The sequence below is a fragment of the Phallusia mammillata genome, chromosome 2 (assembly GCF_965637545.1).
Source record: "Phallusia mammillata chromosome 2, kaPhaMamm4.hap1.1, whole genome shotgun sequence".
NCBI lineage: Eukaryota > Metazoa > Chordata > Ascidiacea > Phlebobranchia > Ascidiidae > Phallusia > Phallusia mammillata.
In genome coordinates, this window is record NC_137253.1 from 6,255,701 (window position 1) to 6,273,412 (window position 17,712).

The 17,712-nt window shown below is 36.6% G+C and overlaps 2 protein-coding genes across 2 annotated transcripts; both read right to left on the reverse strand.

Annotated features, from left to right (window-relative positions):
* Positions 1–906: 906 nt before the first annotated feature.
* LOC145214458 (beta-1,3-N-acetylglucosaminyltransferase lunatic fringe-like) lies at positions 907–7,021 on the reverse strand. Its single transcript, XM_080082986.1, has 8 exons — positions 6,761–7,021; positions 6,437–6,485; positions 6,319–6,361; positions 4,502–4,564; positions 3,933–4,053; positions 3,130–3,230; positions 2,200–2,365; positions 907–1,314 (listed from the first exon to the last, which is right to left on the reverse strand). The coding sequence occupies exons 1-8, from the start codon at positions 7,010–7,012 to the stop codon at positions 1,153–1,155; spliced, it is 957 nt and encodes a 318-aa protein (XP_079939112.1). The 5' UTR covers positions 7,013–7,021; the 3' UTR covers positions 907–1,152.
* Positions 7,022–8,570: 1,549 nt separating this feature from the next.
* On the reverse strand, positions 8,571–17,275 carry LOC145214457 (beta-1,3-N-acetylglucosaminyltransferase lunatic fringe-like). Its single transcript, XM_080082984.1, has 8 exons — positions 16,991–17,275; positions 16,667–16,715; positions 16,549–16,591; positions 14,734–14,796; positions 14,165–14,285; positions 12,638–12,738; positions 10,560–10,725; positions 8,571–9,714 (listed from the first exon to the last, which is right to left on the reverse strand). The coding sequence occupies exons 1-8, from the start codon at positions 17,240–17,242 to the stop codon at positions 9,565–9,567; spliced, it is 945 nt and encodes a 314-aa protein (XP_079939110.1). The 5' UTR covers positions 17,243–17,275; the 3' UTR covers positions 8,571–9,564.
* Positions 17,276–17,712: the final 437 nt, after the last annotated feature.

Consider the following 17,712-nt stretch of genomic DNA (forward strand, 5'->3'; position numbering starts at 1 on the left):
ATTAGGACATGCAAAACAGTTTCCCTCTTCAATACATCACCAAAGGGAAGATTTCGTTTTTAGAACTAAAGCGCCTTTGTTTTTAAGCTCCTGACCGTATAACCGAAAAATTCAATATAACCGAAAAAATCGAATCCTAAAACCAAGCGAAAATAACAATAAAGTCATATAGGACACAGTGAAAATTGATAGTGATTTTAAATAAAGGAAATGCGAGACTATTTATCATTCAACTCCTTCTGACCGAATATTCCCCACTTATTGTTTAATGCATATTTTTGCTGTAAAACTTGTCGACAGTTAACCAAAAAAGGCCAGGGTGGTCATTGGCGACTTTGTCTACTGGATCGCGTCGCAATCAATAGGCATTGCTGAAAGTCGTTATAGGCGTTTGTGCAAGAAGCCAAGCCCAAATTTCGCAGTGACACTTAAATAAATACATTTGTTTACGCGCACTTTACTGTACAATTCATTCTGCTGTGTTATTCCATACATTTGAAATACAGAAACCTCATAAAATTGATCCAGTTTTGCCAGGGTGCCGCAAACTATTTATCTTTTTGACAGGGTGCCGCAAGGTCAAAAAGGTTGGGAACCACTGATCTAGAGGAAAAACAACGACTTACCCAGTTTGGCAGCCACACATGGTGGTATTTTGTAATGGACACTATGAAAGCACACTACATAAAAAATACATGTTTGATTTTAGGTAAGTGACGTAATTGCAGCGATAATATTCTAACAAAAACACGTAAATACCAAATAAAGTGCCGGTATGAAATTACCACGATAAAATTAATCATACTTTTGTTTTGTAAATCGCCAATGCCAAATTGGTATATCAAACAAAAAAACTTAGGAAGTAGTTTAAATTTCTTTATTTGAAAATAAAATTCTGTCCAAATATTTAGCTTAATGCAGAGGTCTGCGAATATAATTAAAATGATAAATCGCGGTCCGCACCTTTATAACGCAAGGCGATTTTACTTGCATATCAAATATATGCCTTTATTGAGAGAACAACTTAAAGAGCAATCTGCGTTCTATTCTAGACGCATGATTGCCAGGAAGCACATAATGCAGTGTGAAAACACTCTACAAGCAACGGGGCATGGAATCGAATACATACTGCAGCTATAACTCCGTATTTTGTTACAAACGAGAATCAGGCCTGGCCAAAGGTGCACAAATATCTTCCTTTGGATAAATATTGCAATGAAGAGACAGGATTCGTGTTGGGTCTTCTTCCTTGCTAAACTGTGGTAGGGAAGCAGGGAGATTTACTACGTTGTTTTTATTGTAACTCAGACAAGCCTGAAAAGACAGAAGGTACAGTGGTGAAAATTACAGACTTGATAGAGTGATGATCTAATATGCTAATAGATACAGAATTTAAAACGTCCAGATAATGAATGTTTGTGTTTCATGAGCAAGAAATTGAGCGGCTATGCTTTAAAGTAGAAATAAAAAAATAATAACTTACGTTAAACAGTCTTAGTTAACATTATTAAGTATAACTTTATAATTTGCATACAAGGATGTAAATTTACACCGAATCTACATCAGACGTAAATCATGGACATTTTCATTTTGTTTGGACTCTTGTAGTTTTGTATCCCATTACACGAGTTGTTGTATTGAGCTCATGGGTCATTCGAATTATGTGCTAGTAAACGGACGTCAATCTATTAGCCTACAGGACTTTAGTGAACAAAAGTCTATAGAAAACTGGTTAAACCTATTACTACTGGCAAGAAAACAAATATTGTATAAAAGCAATGTACTGGTGCAGAGGTAACTTAGGACAGCGCTAACTCTATTGACCTAAAAAGGGTCTTACCAGGGCAGCAGGGGACAAGAATATCTGCCTCCCGCCACTAAACGGTATCAAAGCAAATCTACGTTTATAGTTTACGGAATACTTGATAGGTAGAGCGAAGCACAGCCTTTAAACTACACTCTTTTGTAACTTGGTCGAACAACCACCCAACGTTCGCATTTTGACTTTTAGCCGTTAAAAGGTGCAAATTTAGCCCTTTAAAAAACACCGCAAACAAAATATCGGTTTTATTTATCGTTTATCGGCCTACTTAACCACCGATAATCGGTATCGGCCATAACAAAAATATCTCCAGTCAAAATAGGGCGCAGTGTTGACAGCCAAACATTTTTTGGTAAACTAAGCAATTAAAGTGTTACCTGTTGTGTTAGCGTTGACGAACTAAGACTACCAAGTTTCTCTATGTGGGAGTGAAATATTGGAGATTCTGTTAGGTTTGTTCCAATCAACTTTGTTACAATTAACCCAATGGCGCAATCATCGGCGGCGGCAACAGCTTGGCATGTTCTCGGGAAAGTTCCGCTTCTGAAAATCAAGTAAGTGTTGTCATAAGAATGGAAATTACTTTTCACCTTCTAAAAAAATTCAAACTTATGCACTACTTAACGTTTATTAGTGAGAAGTTTACCCTGTTAAGATTAAATTCATAACTGGAATCAGCCCCGAAAGATCAATGCTGACAGGTGATCCAGAGTGTTAAGTCGGGCAGCGTATCTGGGCCAGGTTCGAGCTTAGGTTTCTTCCAAAAACAGGCCTGATGGGGGTCTGACTTTACACTTTCTATTAGAACTTTTTAAATTTAACTAGCTAAGTAGTCAGTTGCTGGACCAGACCTAAACGCTAAACGCATTCTTCAGAACCTAATTGTCTATTGTGTATGTTGCCTTGGTCTTTTCTGAGGCTTCAATATTTAGGCCTGTTAGTCAAACTTTCGACCCAAACGGGCTTCTCAAAAACGATTCAGGTTCCGGCCAGGTTTCGGGCTTGTACTTTTGGGTTCGCGCCGGGTTTATATGTCAAGGCACAGGACTCGAAAAGTCCCGAAAAGACTTGTGGGATAGAAGTAGAAGTAATTGCAAGTAGACATTTCATTAAGGTAAAATGTAGTTTCTGTCGACTTTTATTTAGTAAAGAAACGCAGGCGTTCTGAACATTTTTCCTAATGAAGGTCTCCATACCATCAAATCCTTTCTATTGTGGAAAGCTACGTTATTATGTACAGCAGGCCAGGTGGAAAATTCAAGGAAGGTTAGAGGAAGTTATTTGACTAAAAAGCACAATGAACTTACCCACAATAAAGTTGCATTTTTACAGCAAGAGGTCTTGAAATACAAACTCCGCCACCACCCGTTCCAAACTTGTAAACGTACAACTTGTTTTTGTAGCGTGACTGCAAAAAACAACGTTACATAAAAATCACTTTCAAAAACATAATAAAAAGCACTAAAATGTGTTTTATTTTGTCCAAATTGATAGAACATGGAATCTTCGACATGTCTGTAAGTTACATCACAAATACAGTTTAAACTGTTTCTCAAACCTCAGTGGGTCAAAATATTACCATGTTCTCTCAGCCATGTTATATAAGTTATACATTCGTTTCACATTTTCGTTTTTTTTTATTATTTCGGTACACCATGAGGTGTTTCGGTACAAAACAACTTCTAACCAATCAACGTATTGTATTTACTTTGTAACTATTAACTTACTACTGATGGGCAATTTAAAATCATTTGGTTCTGTAAAGTTGTAAGCGAGTCTGAATTTCTCGCCAAACCCGAATCGTTTTCAAGAAGTCGGTTTAGTCCAGAAAGTTTAATTAACAGACTGTACATGAAAGCCTACAAATATTACTTCTGTACACAGCACAATATGAACAAAATATGTACAACAATAGCCATTGGCTCAAGCACGACATTTTTAGGCCTGTTTGGCATTAGGCTATAGGTCCAGAAACTAGCTGCTTAGATTGGTATTTAAAAAACAACCAAATCCATGCAGGAACCCGATCCGACATGCCCGGTCCGATTTATAACTCTATAAAAATGAATTGTTGTTCTTGCAATTTGTGTAGTAGATTAAAACGACATACCTTGAAATTCGGTCGACTTTTTCGACCAATATACCAATCTTTTTTGTCGTCAAACTGATCAAGATAATTCACCAAACTTCCAACGTTTACGTAATTGTCATCATCGAAGTGACACCACCACCTTCAAAAATGCAAAGAAAGTTAAGAAGCCTCAAAACCCACGGAAAGTATGTCTATGGAGACTATAATATACATTTTCCTGAATTTTTTTAAACCCAAATCTAGTTTTCAGATCACTTTGAAACAGTTAACTTTTACCACAAGAGTTGTATATATAAAACTATAGGTTCATTGTGGCCATTACATTTATTCTTCAGCAGCTGCTATAGGATGTGCAACCTCCGGCCGGACGAATTTTAACTTAGTATAAAATCACTTTCTGTTATCAAGGGGTGCGAGTCGCGATCTAATCACCATAATTGAATTAGGCCCCACAGTGAAGTTGCACACCACCGCTCTTGAACGGATTCGGCCATGACTGCAGGTTGGGTATTTCGTTGTTTAGGGTTACCACCAAGCGTTCAGTGAAGGCGTTTGAAGCAATTTGTCGACAAAATGTTCTCACCTACCTTTTGCTTGTATCTGCAATAAATATATCGTACTCCCGTCCAACTTTGCAACATAAATCAACTCTGAAATAAATAAATCGATCAATAAATATATATAAGACACATAGATAACTTAATTAAATTGTGGAATCGGAAAGAAAATAGTTTCTGAGTAATGTGCTATACGCTCTACAGCAATGATATTTTAATACAGCCTTGTATTTGCGGAAACGTTTATATAATAAAACATGTCGCTTTTTACGTCTGTTTGGGCCGTTATATTCCCTATTAAACTTACAAATAGATCGGTGTATAGTGTTCCAATGCTACATAGTAATCGACAATTGAAACGTTGCACGTATAAATCCCAATTAAACGACAAAACAAAATTTGAAAACGTTTAAATATACCCCGGAACTACAAGACATATATCAAAAACAATTAAATGCAGAGATCATTCACAAGCAAATAGCATAGTTCGTGTAAGCTTCGTTGAACTTGAAAACAGTGTTATTTTCTTTACACTGGCAGCCGAGGGTAAGGCCATACCTAAAAGTATACAGACCAGGAATTCATCAGTATGCGAGTATTGATCACAGTAATATTGATTTTAAGCGTATGTAAGTGTTTGTAAAAAGGTTGTTTTCGTGACTTAGTGAAACGGTTTTGGGTGGCACGTTGTAAACTGAGCCTAACCGTAATTTTTTCATTGTATTGAGTCTTGTATTCGCTTTAAGTATAATTACTTTTAAAGAAATTTACTTGACTCGAGCAATGGTCGATACAAGTACTTCACTCGAGTGTGTTAAAGTTATGTTTTTTTATAGAAGGGACTTGACTTTGCCTGAATTTTACCTTAAGAATACGAATAATTACGAATAACTCGAATTGATTTGAGTCCGAATCTTACGCTTTTGGTGAAGCGTCATTGACTTTGGTATCAGATCCAGCATCAAACTCGAATTAAATCAATATTAAATTTGTTTGATACAAGAGGTATTTTCGAGTCAAACTTGGTAATCAGACTACTTCTCAAGCAACAAATTTTACCTTCAGTTTGGCAATTAGGTGCAAACCTCTAAAAACCGCTTTAAGATGCCAGATTTCAATGTGAGAATAATTATTTCACGTATAGTTCTACTCGAATTTAATCATATCTCCTCAAAGACCGAAAGCTCTCCAAACAAAATTTAAATGTATTTTTTTATGTTTCAATTTGTCTATGTACTTTCACCATAAATTCTATTCACTTATTGCCATATGCTAACAAACATGATAATAAGAAGCATAAGTGGGTGGTACAAACAAGCAACAGGGTGCCTAAAACCTGGCGGGAGCCAATGTGGTTGCAAAGAAGAAAAAAATTAGTTTGTGTAACAGGCGTAAATAATTGAAACGTGGTTTTGAGCGTTAACAGAAAACATATCCTAATACCCAAACCTTAAACCCATTAAATCGTCCGTTTTGCGTTTAGTGTACGGCTAATAAAATGGCAATATTCCAAAACAGATAAATAAGCTATTGCTGCCAGGCATAGTATTCCAAAACGGACTTTAAAAGTGTATCCAGCCATCCACGCAACAGACAGAAAGTCATTAAGGAGATTCAAATTACTTCAAATAGTGTTGTTTCACGTTCCAAGTAAAATATGGAAGCTATAAGCAGATGCTTGTACACCTTATTGCTAAACAAATTTGCTCTATATATATACTTGATAGTGATTGCGAACTTTCCAACAAACATGACAAATTCACGCTTTTAGTTTTAGCCGTTTAAAAAATATAATGCAACAACACATGCAAACGAAAGACGACAAATACCAAAAGCGAATTACTTACAGGCCGTGGCTTTTTCCGCAACCGCTTTTAATCAGTTTGTTTCCTACAGAACCAAAAAAACATGATCAGATTTGGTCAGAAAGTTTGTGTAAATCAATGTCATTTGAACGTTACTTACCACTTTTCTTTTGATATACTGCGTCCTCGCTGTCTGTGATAAAATTTATCTAAAAAAGTAGAAACACTCTGCTTATTAATTGCACCATGAAACAAATTGTGGAACAATTTTATCGTAGTGCGAACGGTTCCTCATTAAAATGCAATATACATAATTTACAAGATATACCAATCTCAAATTGATGTCTCTCGCTCCAACCTAACTAACATTGTATGTTTCAGGAGTGGGTTTGTGAGAAAGGAAATTACCGGCCACCATGTACAAAGTTAACCCTACACCCAAACCTTTATACACTATTGACGAACGTATGCACAATTTCCATACCTGGCCATTGGTTTGAATAAACCAAGTCTTCAGTATTAGGTCGATTCTAGTACTATGGAATTTTTCGCTAGTTTTAATCGTAAATCCAATATCGTCGACTGTCAACTTTATCCTTTCTTCAGACGTTTGTCCTTCAGTTGGCGCTGGCGTAGATTTTTTAAATATATGTTGAATGGAGGAAGGAAACATGTACCAGCAGACACCTAAAAGGCTAAGCGCTAATAAACACGCGATGTAACGTATCTTTTTCATCCTAGCTGGTCTTGTCGGCGCAACATGCACTAACAGAACAAAAACAAACCAACAAAATACATTAAAATACACACGTTTGATTCTGTGGAAAAAAACTACGCTTTTTCTTAACTCCTAATATTATACATCAGCTTCTTAAGAATGTTGCATACAAACAATTTTTGATTAATTTAACATTTTCATTTAATGAACGGTAGCTGTTCCAAACTGTTTTCGACCTGCTGCGCTAGTTTCTTGCCCCAGACAGCGCAACTCGCGAAAAAAATCTGATGATTTTGACTTTTGTGCCACGCCAATCCTGTGTTGTGTAGCACCAAACTGTAGTTAAACAAATCCTGCACATTCAAATAAATATACAATAAAAATAACATACGGGTACCTAAATTTTCCGTAACGAACTATGCCTTTCTATGAGCCTTCTAATAATCATCAGTTTTAACGACTGTATCTATTCCGGTTTGTCAAACGAAGGCTAAATCACGAACTCGACTTGACTTTCAACTGCGCTGTACAAAACAAGTCAAGCTCAACTGTGCACATTGTTGCATAGTTCGGCAAAATTTGGCAAACCCAAAACCCATGACCGTCCTCGAGAGACTTTTCGAAAATTTACGTTACGCTGGTTGAGTTGTAAACATTGACAGGCAAATAGAGTCTCAGTACAGACTAAGACAACAAACACAATAGACAATCGGTCTTAAACGGAGCGATTTTGAGCCGTTCGATATTACGTCAATTCCTGTAACTGACTGCTTAGCAAGTTAACTTAATTCAAAAAAAAGAAACCTTAGCCCGAACCCGGCCCGATCTAATGTACCGATCTAATGGTAGGTGTAATTGACAAGTATCACCCGTAGGTAGGAGTATCTGGCAGGGGCAAAGCAATTTCATGTTGCTCATTGTAACAGGGGGGGGATTGGTGAGTTTGATAGGTTTATACACGCTCTCTCCGGAGAGCTGATATTAGTCGGGTGCAAAGTTATGACTGCCTTGAACCGGTCTGAAGGGCCGAAAAGTTTGTCAAAGTACTGATGTACCTCGGATTTACACAACGCAATCAGTCTATAAAAATAATAATCCAGATTCATAACCAAACCCGAAGATACAAGCCCTAAACTCCATAATTGGCTCATGAGCTGGTCAAATTGTGGAACAAATAGGGCCGAGTGTAAACTCAGGCACAATTCAAGGCATTGTATTTAAACTAAGTACCAAACCCGAAAAGCCCAGGCCGACTTAAAAATCCGTAACAGACCAGAAGGTTTAATAGGCCCTTCTAGACAATGCAACAGTTGTAATCTGGTTGCGCTAACAACGTGCAGTGCACCTGAAGAACACACAAATGAATCTGTAAACCCCATTACATAATGTTGCAGTTTCTGTCATTTAATTTACTAAAGCAATTAAAACAAACACGATGGCAATGTTTCAAACAACAATAGGCTGAAAGCGTGATGTTAAACGTACTGCTGTTGAACAAATAATGCGAGCGAATAAACAAATAATGATAATTGTTTTAGGGCAGTTAGTCTAATATTTTTTACACAAAAAAGTCTGCAAACAAAACACCTTAAAGCAAGCAAAATCTCCAAAACGCAATCAATGAAAGAACTTAAAGACAAAACATGTTGTGTCACCACGGCAAGAAGTTTTGGTGGTTTTATTATTCATTATCGATTGTACTAAAGTAGACCATTGGCACAGATTTAGGCAATTGAAAAATCGCAGACAAGTGAACTTAGTTGTAACCCTATACTTGCCCGAAAACATATTACTATTGCACGGTTCACACTTCTTCGCAAGCTTAACATGAAAACTGGCCTTAATCATTTTATAAGTTGGTATTGCACGCTTGCCATACAATTTTGGCGAAACTGCAATAAGTGGTATTAATTGCTGAAATCAAGTCATTGTGCAAACCAGTGACCATGACACATTGATTTTTAAACAACGGATCGTGAGGTCTACATGATAACGGAATAGTGCGGTATGTATAGAAAAGCATGTAGTACATACGATATTAACTCAAATATAAGTTGCAGGTTGTATTAGTAAGAAAATATGATTACTAATGTGTCCACTTAAATGGGTTTAATGTCATCTAATCATTAAGTCATCCATTCTTAAGATTGTATGATATATATAATAAATAAAGCTTTAACATTTGAATAAGATACTGATGATGCTGTTAAAGCGAAATATACTGAATGGTACAAACTTGGATAAATAGGATAAATAAGAAACCTATTCCATGAACGTAAATCAATTGACGCAAGGTTTATTTGAATTCACCAAGACACGTGCTGGGAGATTCCTTTTAAGGTTGAAAAAACTGGGGTACTCATTAAGGATGAAGACGAGTTCGTATACATATAATTGAATGCATAATGTATCAAAATGCACGGCATTAAAAATGCAATCTGTCCTGGATGTCAACCGCATGTAGTTGCAAGCCGTACATACTGCAGTGTAATAAAACACTTTACAAGCCCCGCGGCTAGGAATCGAATACATACTGCAGCTATAACTCCGCATTGTGTTACCAACGAGAATCACGTCTTGGCCAACGGTGCACAAATATTTTCCTTGGGATAAATGTTACAATGAAGAGACAATATTCGGGTCGGGTCTTCTTCCTTGCTAAACTGTGGTAGGGAAGCGGGAAGATTCACAACGTTTTTTCCATTGTAACTCACACACGCCTGAAAAGACAGAAGGTATAATGATGAAAATTACAGACTTGATAGAGTGATGATGTAATATGTTAAATGATGCAAAAAATCCTAAAAATGAAAGCATATTCATGGGTGGTAAATGCTTGAAATGGTGATTACAAATCAGTTTTTGGCACATTTCGCGATGTCATAAGTCATAGACTATTAGCAAACATTGTGTCATGACCTGATGAAGTTACAGGGTTAGCGCAACAGCCTTATGTTCACAAGGTTGTGGGTTCGAAACCAGTCTCATCCCTCTGTTTTTCATGAGCAAGAAATTGAACGACAAAGCTTTAACACAGAAACAAAACACAGCACGTTAAACAGTCTGAGTTAAAATCATAAATTAACCCTATTATATACATACATGGGTCGTAAACTAACACCAAGTCGACGCTAGACGACATAACTAAGATAAATACATTCATACTGGGACCAGTCACAGAACACTCATCCACAAATCATAGTACGCCAGGCCCATTCAAGGCGTTATACCAAATTAAGCCGTTCTTCCAAGCATGCCCATATGGCAAGGCACATCCTAAAAAATCTAGCCTGCGGTGGGATTCGAACCCACGACAGGAGTCCTTCCAATACTCGCGCTCTAACTAATAAGCATTATCATTTTGTTCAAACTCCAACAGTTCAGTGGGCACTGATTTGCCAGAAGACCATGCCGAGAGCGGCAGTACATAATGCAATCCAACCAATCTTTTTTGCACACGTTTATTCACAAACGTTGCCTTAAAGGGCTTGCCCAGCCAAACAAATCTTTCTTGCTCTTATACTGAACTTAACTAGGTGGTAAAATTGAAACATGAAAGCATTACCTGTTGCGTTAACGTTGACGAATTAAGTTTACCAAGTCTCTCAATGTGCGAGTGAAATAATGAAGACTCCGTCATTTTTGTTCCAATCAACTTTGTTGCAATTAACCCAATTACGCAATCATCTGCAGCACCAGCAGCTTGGCATGTTCTCGGAAAAACCCCGTTTCTAAAAATCAAGTAAGTGTTTTCATTTCTTAACACTTTTTAAAACTATCGTAGAAGGATGTAAATTATTTTCCACTTTCTAAAAAAAGTCAAACTTATGCACTACTTAACGTTTATAAGTGAGAAGTTTACCCACGCTAAGATTAACATAGATTTATAACTGGGATCAGGACCGAAAGGTCAATGCAGACCTGTGATCCAGAGTTGTAAGTCTATAAGCCGGGCTTTTCGGTCGGTTTCGGGCTTTAAAAAAATAATTTAACTGAGCAGTCAGTTGCTGGACTTGACCAAATGTCACAAATAGCTTAGTTTATGACCAAATGTCTATTGTGTTTGTTGTCTTGGTCTTTGCTAAGGCATCAATGTATAGGCCTGTCAATCAAACTTTCGGGCCTAAACGGGCTTCTTAAAAACGATTCGAGTTCAGGCCGGGTTTCAGGCTTGTACTTTCGGGTTCGGGTCGGGTTGGGGCTCCAGTTTCAGGCCCGTTTACAACTCTGCGGTGATCACGACACATCCATATATAAATCACAGTACGCCAGACCCATTGAAGGTGCCATACCGAATCAGTCGGTCACCAAGTATTCCCACAAGGCAAAGCGTGGGTTCGAAATTCTAGCGCGGGCTAGTTTTTTTAGCCTATACGCTTTGCCACACGGAAATGCTTGATGACTGGCTGATTCTGTATGCGCCTTCAGACCTTCCTGCGAGGTTCTTAAGGTTTTGATGTAATAAGATCCAAGGACCTCCCTGGTTTGTTTTTGTTTGGCGTATGGTTTTTGTTTATTTTATAATTGATTGGTTTGGTAAAAAATAAGGCTGTTTTAGCATTGGCTACATAGAAAAAAGCCATATTTGAAATGTCTATAAAAAAATAAATCATTTGAACTTGAGAATAAAACCTTTTAGATCGTGTTTTGTATGTATTGGGGTATTTGAAATTGCAAAAAAAAGAATTTGGATCTCTGTGACATTTTTGGGATAAAAAATTTGGACCACAAAGGGTTCAATGGGCGTGGCGTACTGTGATTTACCCCTTTTGGGATCAAATTTACCTCCAAAGTGAATGACTGTTGTTTAACCTTAATGCACGGATCGACAGTTTCTAAAAGCGTTTGGCCGAAACCACACGTTTCCAACGCTCGAAAGCACTTGAAACTAACGACAAGCCGAACCTTGCCTTTATGAGTGGATAACAGTTGCCTTGTCTAATCAAACAACAGCCACGCTGGTCGTTTGTTGCTTATATAACTTCGTAATTTAGAATTGCATGACTGTTCAACACCAAAAATTAATAAACGAGGATATCCTGCTTTTAGAAAAATCGTTAATTAGTTTCTCATTTGCAGAGGCGTTGAATTACTCACACATGTCGTATGGAAATGACAGCAGGCTTTGGATATTAAAATGAAGTTAGTTTTTGGAACCACTGGTGTGGAAAATCAACTGCAAATGTCGCACATTGCGTTCATTACTTTATCCAGAAAGCTCGCAAAACCTGACCAAACCAAGTATGCATGTATTCTAGCAGTAGCCTAAATAAAAAAATAAAGGCACTGTTCAATTTCGTTTCTGTCGACTTATTTTTCCAGCAAATGTAGACAACTTGGAAACATAACATGCATGATATTTTGTTCTCAAATTAAATTCTTAACACTGGTGAAAAATTGAACTGCAACACATAGCCCTGCAGCAATTGGAAGTGAGAATTTCATAAACATTAAATGTAGTTTCTGTCGACTTATGTTTAGTAACGAAACGCAGGCGTTCTACCGATATTTCCAAACGTATGAATCCCACCAAGTTCTATAACGCATGGTGGAAGATTGAGTTATAAATATAATGGATAGAAGTCCACTATATTCAAGAAAGGGTAGAGGAAGTCATTTGATGATAAAGCAAAATAAACTTACACACAATAAGGTTCCATTTTTATAGCAAGAGGTCTTGAAATACAAACTCCACCCCCACCTGTCCCAAACTCGTAAACATACCACCTCGTTCTATAGCGTGACTATAAACAAACGACGTTACATCAATCACATTCGAAGACACAATAAAAAGCACTAAAACGTGTTTTATTTTGTAAGGTACCTGAAGGTATATAGGCCCGGAAGGTAATAAGGCCCACTGCTCATATTTTTTTATGTGCCACAAAAAATGCTTCCGTTTTGATGTAATTTTAAAATATACATGTACTTAAAATGATTTTTTTGTTTCGGGCAGTTAACGCAGTGTCGTAGTGATTTCACTTTCACATTCTTGTTTTATGATTTACCCCTAAGTTATTTTTAAGATAATTTTTTAAGTCACAAGGGATAACGATGGCGACATTATGAAAATAGTAATTATCCAACGGTATTAAAATTGTTTTTGATTTTACCTTTATCGCAAAAATAGTTAAATGCAAAGATACCCACATACGTCGCATTTATTAAAATGTTTGTTAAAACAAATTTCTCACGCTAAAAAACTATATCTTTCTGGTGCTCTAGTGTATTTCTGCTCAGTGTTATTTCAACATTTGCACAACTAATTTTCACCCATTTAAAACTATTTTTACTTATCCGACATTTAGTATTAACTATACAAGCTGTACTGAATGTAGCAAACCTGCTGAACTGTATTGTTAGTCTATCATTCTGATCCCTAATGTCCGTCAGTTGTTCACCATGACGAAGCATTACTGAGCTCAAATAGTTGGGCACGTATATGGCAAATGCAAGCACAAAAAAGCACTAAAATGTGTTTTATTTTGTCCAAATTGATAGAACATGGAATCTTCGACATGTCTGTAAGTTATATCACAAATACAGTTTAAACTGTTTCTCAAACCTCAGTGGGTCAAGATATTACCATGTTCTCTCAACCATGTTATATAAGTTATATATTCGTTTCACATTTTCGTTTTTTTGTATTTCGGTACACCATGAGGTGTTTCGGTACAAAACAACTTCTAACCAATCAACGTATTGTATTTGCTTTATAACTATTAACTTACTACTGATGGGCGATTTAAAATCATTTGGTTCTGCAAAGTTGTAAGCGAGTCTGAATTTCTCGCCCAAACCCGAATCGTTTTCAAGAAGTCGGTTTAGTCCAGAAAGTTTAATTAACAGGCTGTACGTGAAAGCCTACAAATATTACTTCTGTACACAGCACAATATGAACAAAATATGTACAACAATAGCCATTGGCTCAAGCACGACATTTTTAGGCCTGTTTGGCATTAGGCTATAGGTCCAGAAACTAGCTGCTTAGATTGGTATTTAAAAACAACTACGAACATAGAATGTAAAATCTGGCTCGAGTGAAGCCCGTTAGTAAAAAAACAACCAAATCCATGCAGGAACCCGATCCGACATGCCCGGTCCGATTTATAACTCTATAAAAATGAATTGTTGTTCTTGCAATTTGTGTAGTAGATTAAAACGACATACCTTGAAATTCGGTCGACTTTTTCGACCAATATACCAATCTTTTTTGTCGTCAAACTGATCAATATAATTCACCAAACTTCCAACGTTTACGTAATTGTCATCATCGAAGTGACACCACCACCTTCAAAAATGCAAAGAAAGTTAAGAAGCCTCAAAACCCACGGAAAGTATGTCTATGGAGACTATAATATACATTTTCCTGAATTTTTTTAAACCCAAATCCAGTTTTCAGATCACTTTGAAACAGTTAACTTTTACCACAAGAGCTGTATATACAAAACTATAGGTTCATTGTGGCCATTACATTTATTCTTCAGCAGCTGCTATAGGATGTGCAACCTCCGGCCGGACGAATTTTAACTTAGTATAAAATCACTTTCTGTTATCAAGGGGTGCGAGTCGCGATCTAATCACCATAATTGAATTAGGTCCCACAGTGAAGTTGCACACCAACGCTCTTGAACGGATTCGGCCATGACTGCAGGTGGGGTATTTCGTTGTTTAGGGTTACCTCCAAGCGTTCAGTGAAGGCGTTTGAAGCAATTTGTCGACAAAATGTTGTCACCTACCTTTTGCTTGTATCTGCAATAAATGTATCGTACTCCCGTCCAACTTTGCAACATAAATCAACTCTGAAATAAATAAATCGATCAATAAATATATATAAGACACATAGATAACTGAATTAAATTGTGGAATCGGAAAGAAAATAGTTTCTGAGTAATGTGCTATACGCTCTACAGCAATGATATTTTAATACAGCCTTGCATTTGCGGAAACGTTTATATAATAAAACATGTCGCTTTTTACGTCTGTTTGGGCCGTTATATTCCCTATTAAACTTACAAATAGATCGGTGTATAGTGTTCCAATGCTACATAGTAATCGACAATTGAAACGTTGCACGTATAAATCCCAATTAAACGACAAAACAAAATTTGAAAACGTTTAAATATACCCCGGAACTACAAGACATATATCAAAAACAATTAAATGCAGAGATCATTCACAAGCAAATAGCATAGTTCGTGTAAGCTTCGTTGAACTTGAAAACAGTGTTATTTTCTTTACACTGGCAGCCGAGGGTTAGGCCATACCTAAAAGTATACAGACCAGGAATTCATCAGTATGCGAGTATTGATCACAGTAATATTGATTTTAAGCGTATGTAAGTGTTTGTAAAAAGGTCGTTTTCGTGACTTAGTGAAACGGTTTTGGGTGGCACGTTGTAAACTGAGCCTAACCGTAATTGATTCATTGTATTGAGTCTTGTATTCGCTTTAAGTATAATTACTTTTAAAGAAATTTACTTGACTCGAGCAATCGTCGATACAAGTACTTCACTCGAGTGTGTTAAAGTTATGTTTTTTTTATAGAAGGGACTTGACTTTGCCTGAATTTTACCTTAAGAATACGAATAATTACGAATAACTCGAATTGACTTGAGTCCGAATCTTACGCTTTTGGTGAAGCGTCATTGACTTTGGTATCAGATCCAGCATCAAACTCGAATTAAATCAATATTACATTTTTTTGATACAAGAGGTATTTTCGAGTCAAACTTGGTAATCAGACTACTTCTCAAGCAACAAATTTTACCTTCAGTTTGGCAATTAAGTGCAAACCTCTAAAAACCGCTTTAAGATGCCAGATTTCAATGTGAGAATAATTATTTCACGTATAGTTCTACTCGAATTTAATCATATCTCCGCAAAGACCGAAAGCTCTCCAAACAAAATTTAAATGTATTTTTTTATGTTTCAATTTGTCTATGTACTTTCACCATAAATTCTATTCACTTATTGCCATATGCTAACAAACATGATAATAAGAAGCATAAGTGGGTGGTACAAACAAGCAACAGGGTGCCTAAAACCTGGCGGGCGCCAATGTGGTTGCAAAGAAGAAAAAAAATAGTTTGTGTAACAGGCGTAAATAATTGAAACGTGGTTTTGAGCGTTAACAGAAAACATATCCGAATACCCAAACCTTAAACCCATTAAATCGTCCGTTTTGTGTTTAGTGTACGGCTAATAAAATGGCAATATTCCAAAACAGAGAAATAAGCTATTGCTGCCAGGCATAGTATTCCAAAACGGACTTTAAAAGTGTATCCAGCCATCCACGCAACAGACAGAAAGTCATTAAGGAGATTCAAATTACTTCAAATAGTGTTGTTTCACGTTCCAAGTAAAATATGGAAGCTATAAGCAGATGCTTGCACACCCTATTGCTAAACAAATTTGCTCTATATATATACTTGATAGTGGTTGCGAACTTTCCAACAAACATGACAAATTCACGCTTTTAGTTTTAGCCGTTTAAATATAATGCAACAACATTTGCAAACGAAAGACGAAAAGTACCAAAAGCGAATTACTTACAGGCCGTGGCTTTTTCCGCAACCGCTGTTAATCAGTTTGTTTCCTACAGAACCAAAAAAACATGATCAGATTTGGTCAGAAAGTTTGTGTAAATCAATGTCATGTGAACGTTACTTACCACTTTTCTTTTGATATACTGCGTCCTCGCTGTCTGTGATAAAATTTATCTAAAAAAGAAGAAACACTCTGCTTATTAATTGCACCATCAAACAAATTGTGGAACAATTTTATCGTAGTGCGAACGGTTCCTCATTAAAATGCAATATACATGATTTACAAGATATACCAATCTCAAATTTATGTCTCTCGCTCCAACCTATCTAACATTGTATGTTTCAGGAGTGGGTTTGTGAGAAAGGAAATTACCAGCAGCCATGTACAAAGTTAACCCTACACCCAAACCTTTATACACTATTGACGAACGTATGCACAATTTCCATACCTGGCCATTGGTTTGAATAAACCAAGTCTTCAGTATTAGGTCGATTCTAGTACTATGGAATTTTTCGCTAGTTTTAATCGTAAATCCAATATCGTCGACTGTCAACTTTATCCTTTCTTCAGACGTTTGTCCTTTGGTTGGCGCTGGCGTAGATTTTTTAAATATATGTTGAATGAAGGAAGAAAACATGTACCAGCAGACACCTAAAAGGCTAAGCGCTAATAAACACGCGATGTAACGTATCTTTTTCATCCTAGCTGGTCTTGTCGGCGCAACATGCACTAACAGAACAAAAACAAACCAACAAAATAAATTAAAATACACACGTTTGATTCTGTGGAAAAAAACTACGCTTTTTCTTAACTCCTAATATTATACATCAGCTTCTTAAGAATGTTGCATACAAACAATTTTTGATTAATTTAACATTTTCATTTAATGAACGGTAGCTGTTCCAAACTGTTTTCGACCTGCTGCGCTAGTTTCTTGCCCCAGACAGCGCAACTCGCGAAAAAAATCTGATGATTTTGACTTTTGTGCCACGCCAATCCTGTGTTGTGTAGCACCAAACTGTAATTAAACAAATCCTGCACATTCAAATAAATATACAATAAAAATAACATACGGGTACTTAAATTTTCCGTAACGAACTATGCCTTTCTATGAGCCTTCTAATAATCATCAGTTTAAACGACTGTATGTATTCCTGTTTGTCAAACGAA

Coding starts and splice junctions, on each gene's coding strand:
- LOC145214458 (XM_080082986.1), bottom strand. CDS start 7,012: ATGAAAAAGATACGTTACATCGCGTGTTTATTAGCGCTTAGCCTTTTA. Junction 6,362..6,436: donor AGTATATCAAAAGAAAAGTG/GTAAGTAACGTT, acceptor TTGGTTCTGTAG/GAAACAAACTGATTAAAAGC. Junction 1,315..2,199: donor CGTCAACGCTAACACAACAG/GTAACACTTTAA, acceptor CTGTCTTTTCAG/GCTTGTCTGAGTTACAATAA.
- LOC145214457 (XM_080082984.1), bottom strand. CDS start 17,242: ATGAAAAAGATACGTTACATCGCGTGTTTATTAGCGCTTAGCCTTTTA. Junction 12,739..14,164: donor AAAGTCGACCGAATTTCAAG/GTATGTCGTTTT, acceptor GTTTGTTTATAG/TCACGCTATAGAACGAGGTG. Junction 10,726..12,637: donor AAAATGGAACCTTATTGTGT/GTAAGTTTATTT, acceptor CTTGATTTTTAG/AAACGGGGTTTTTCCGAGAA.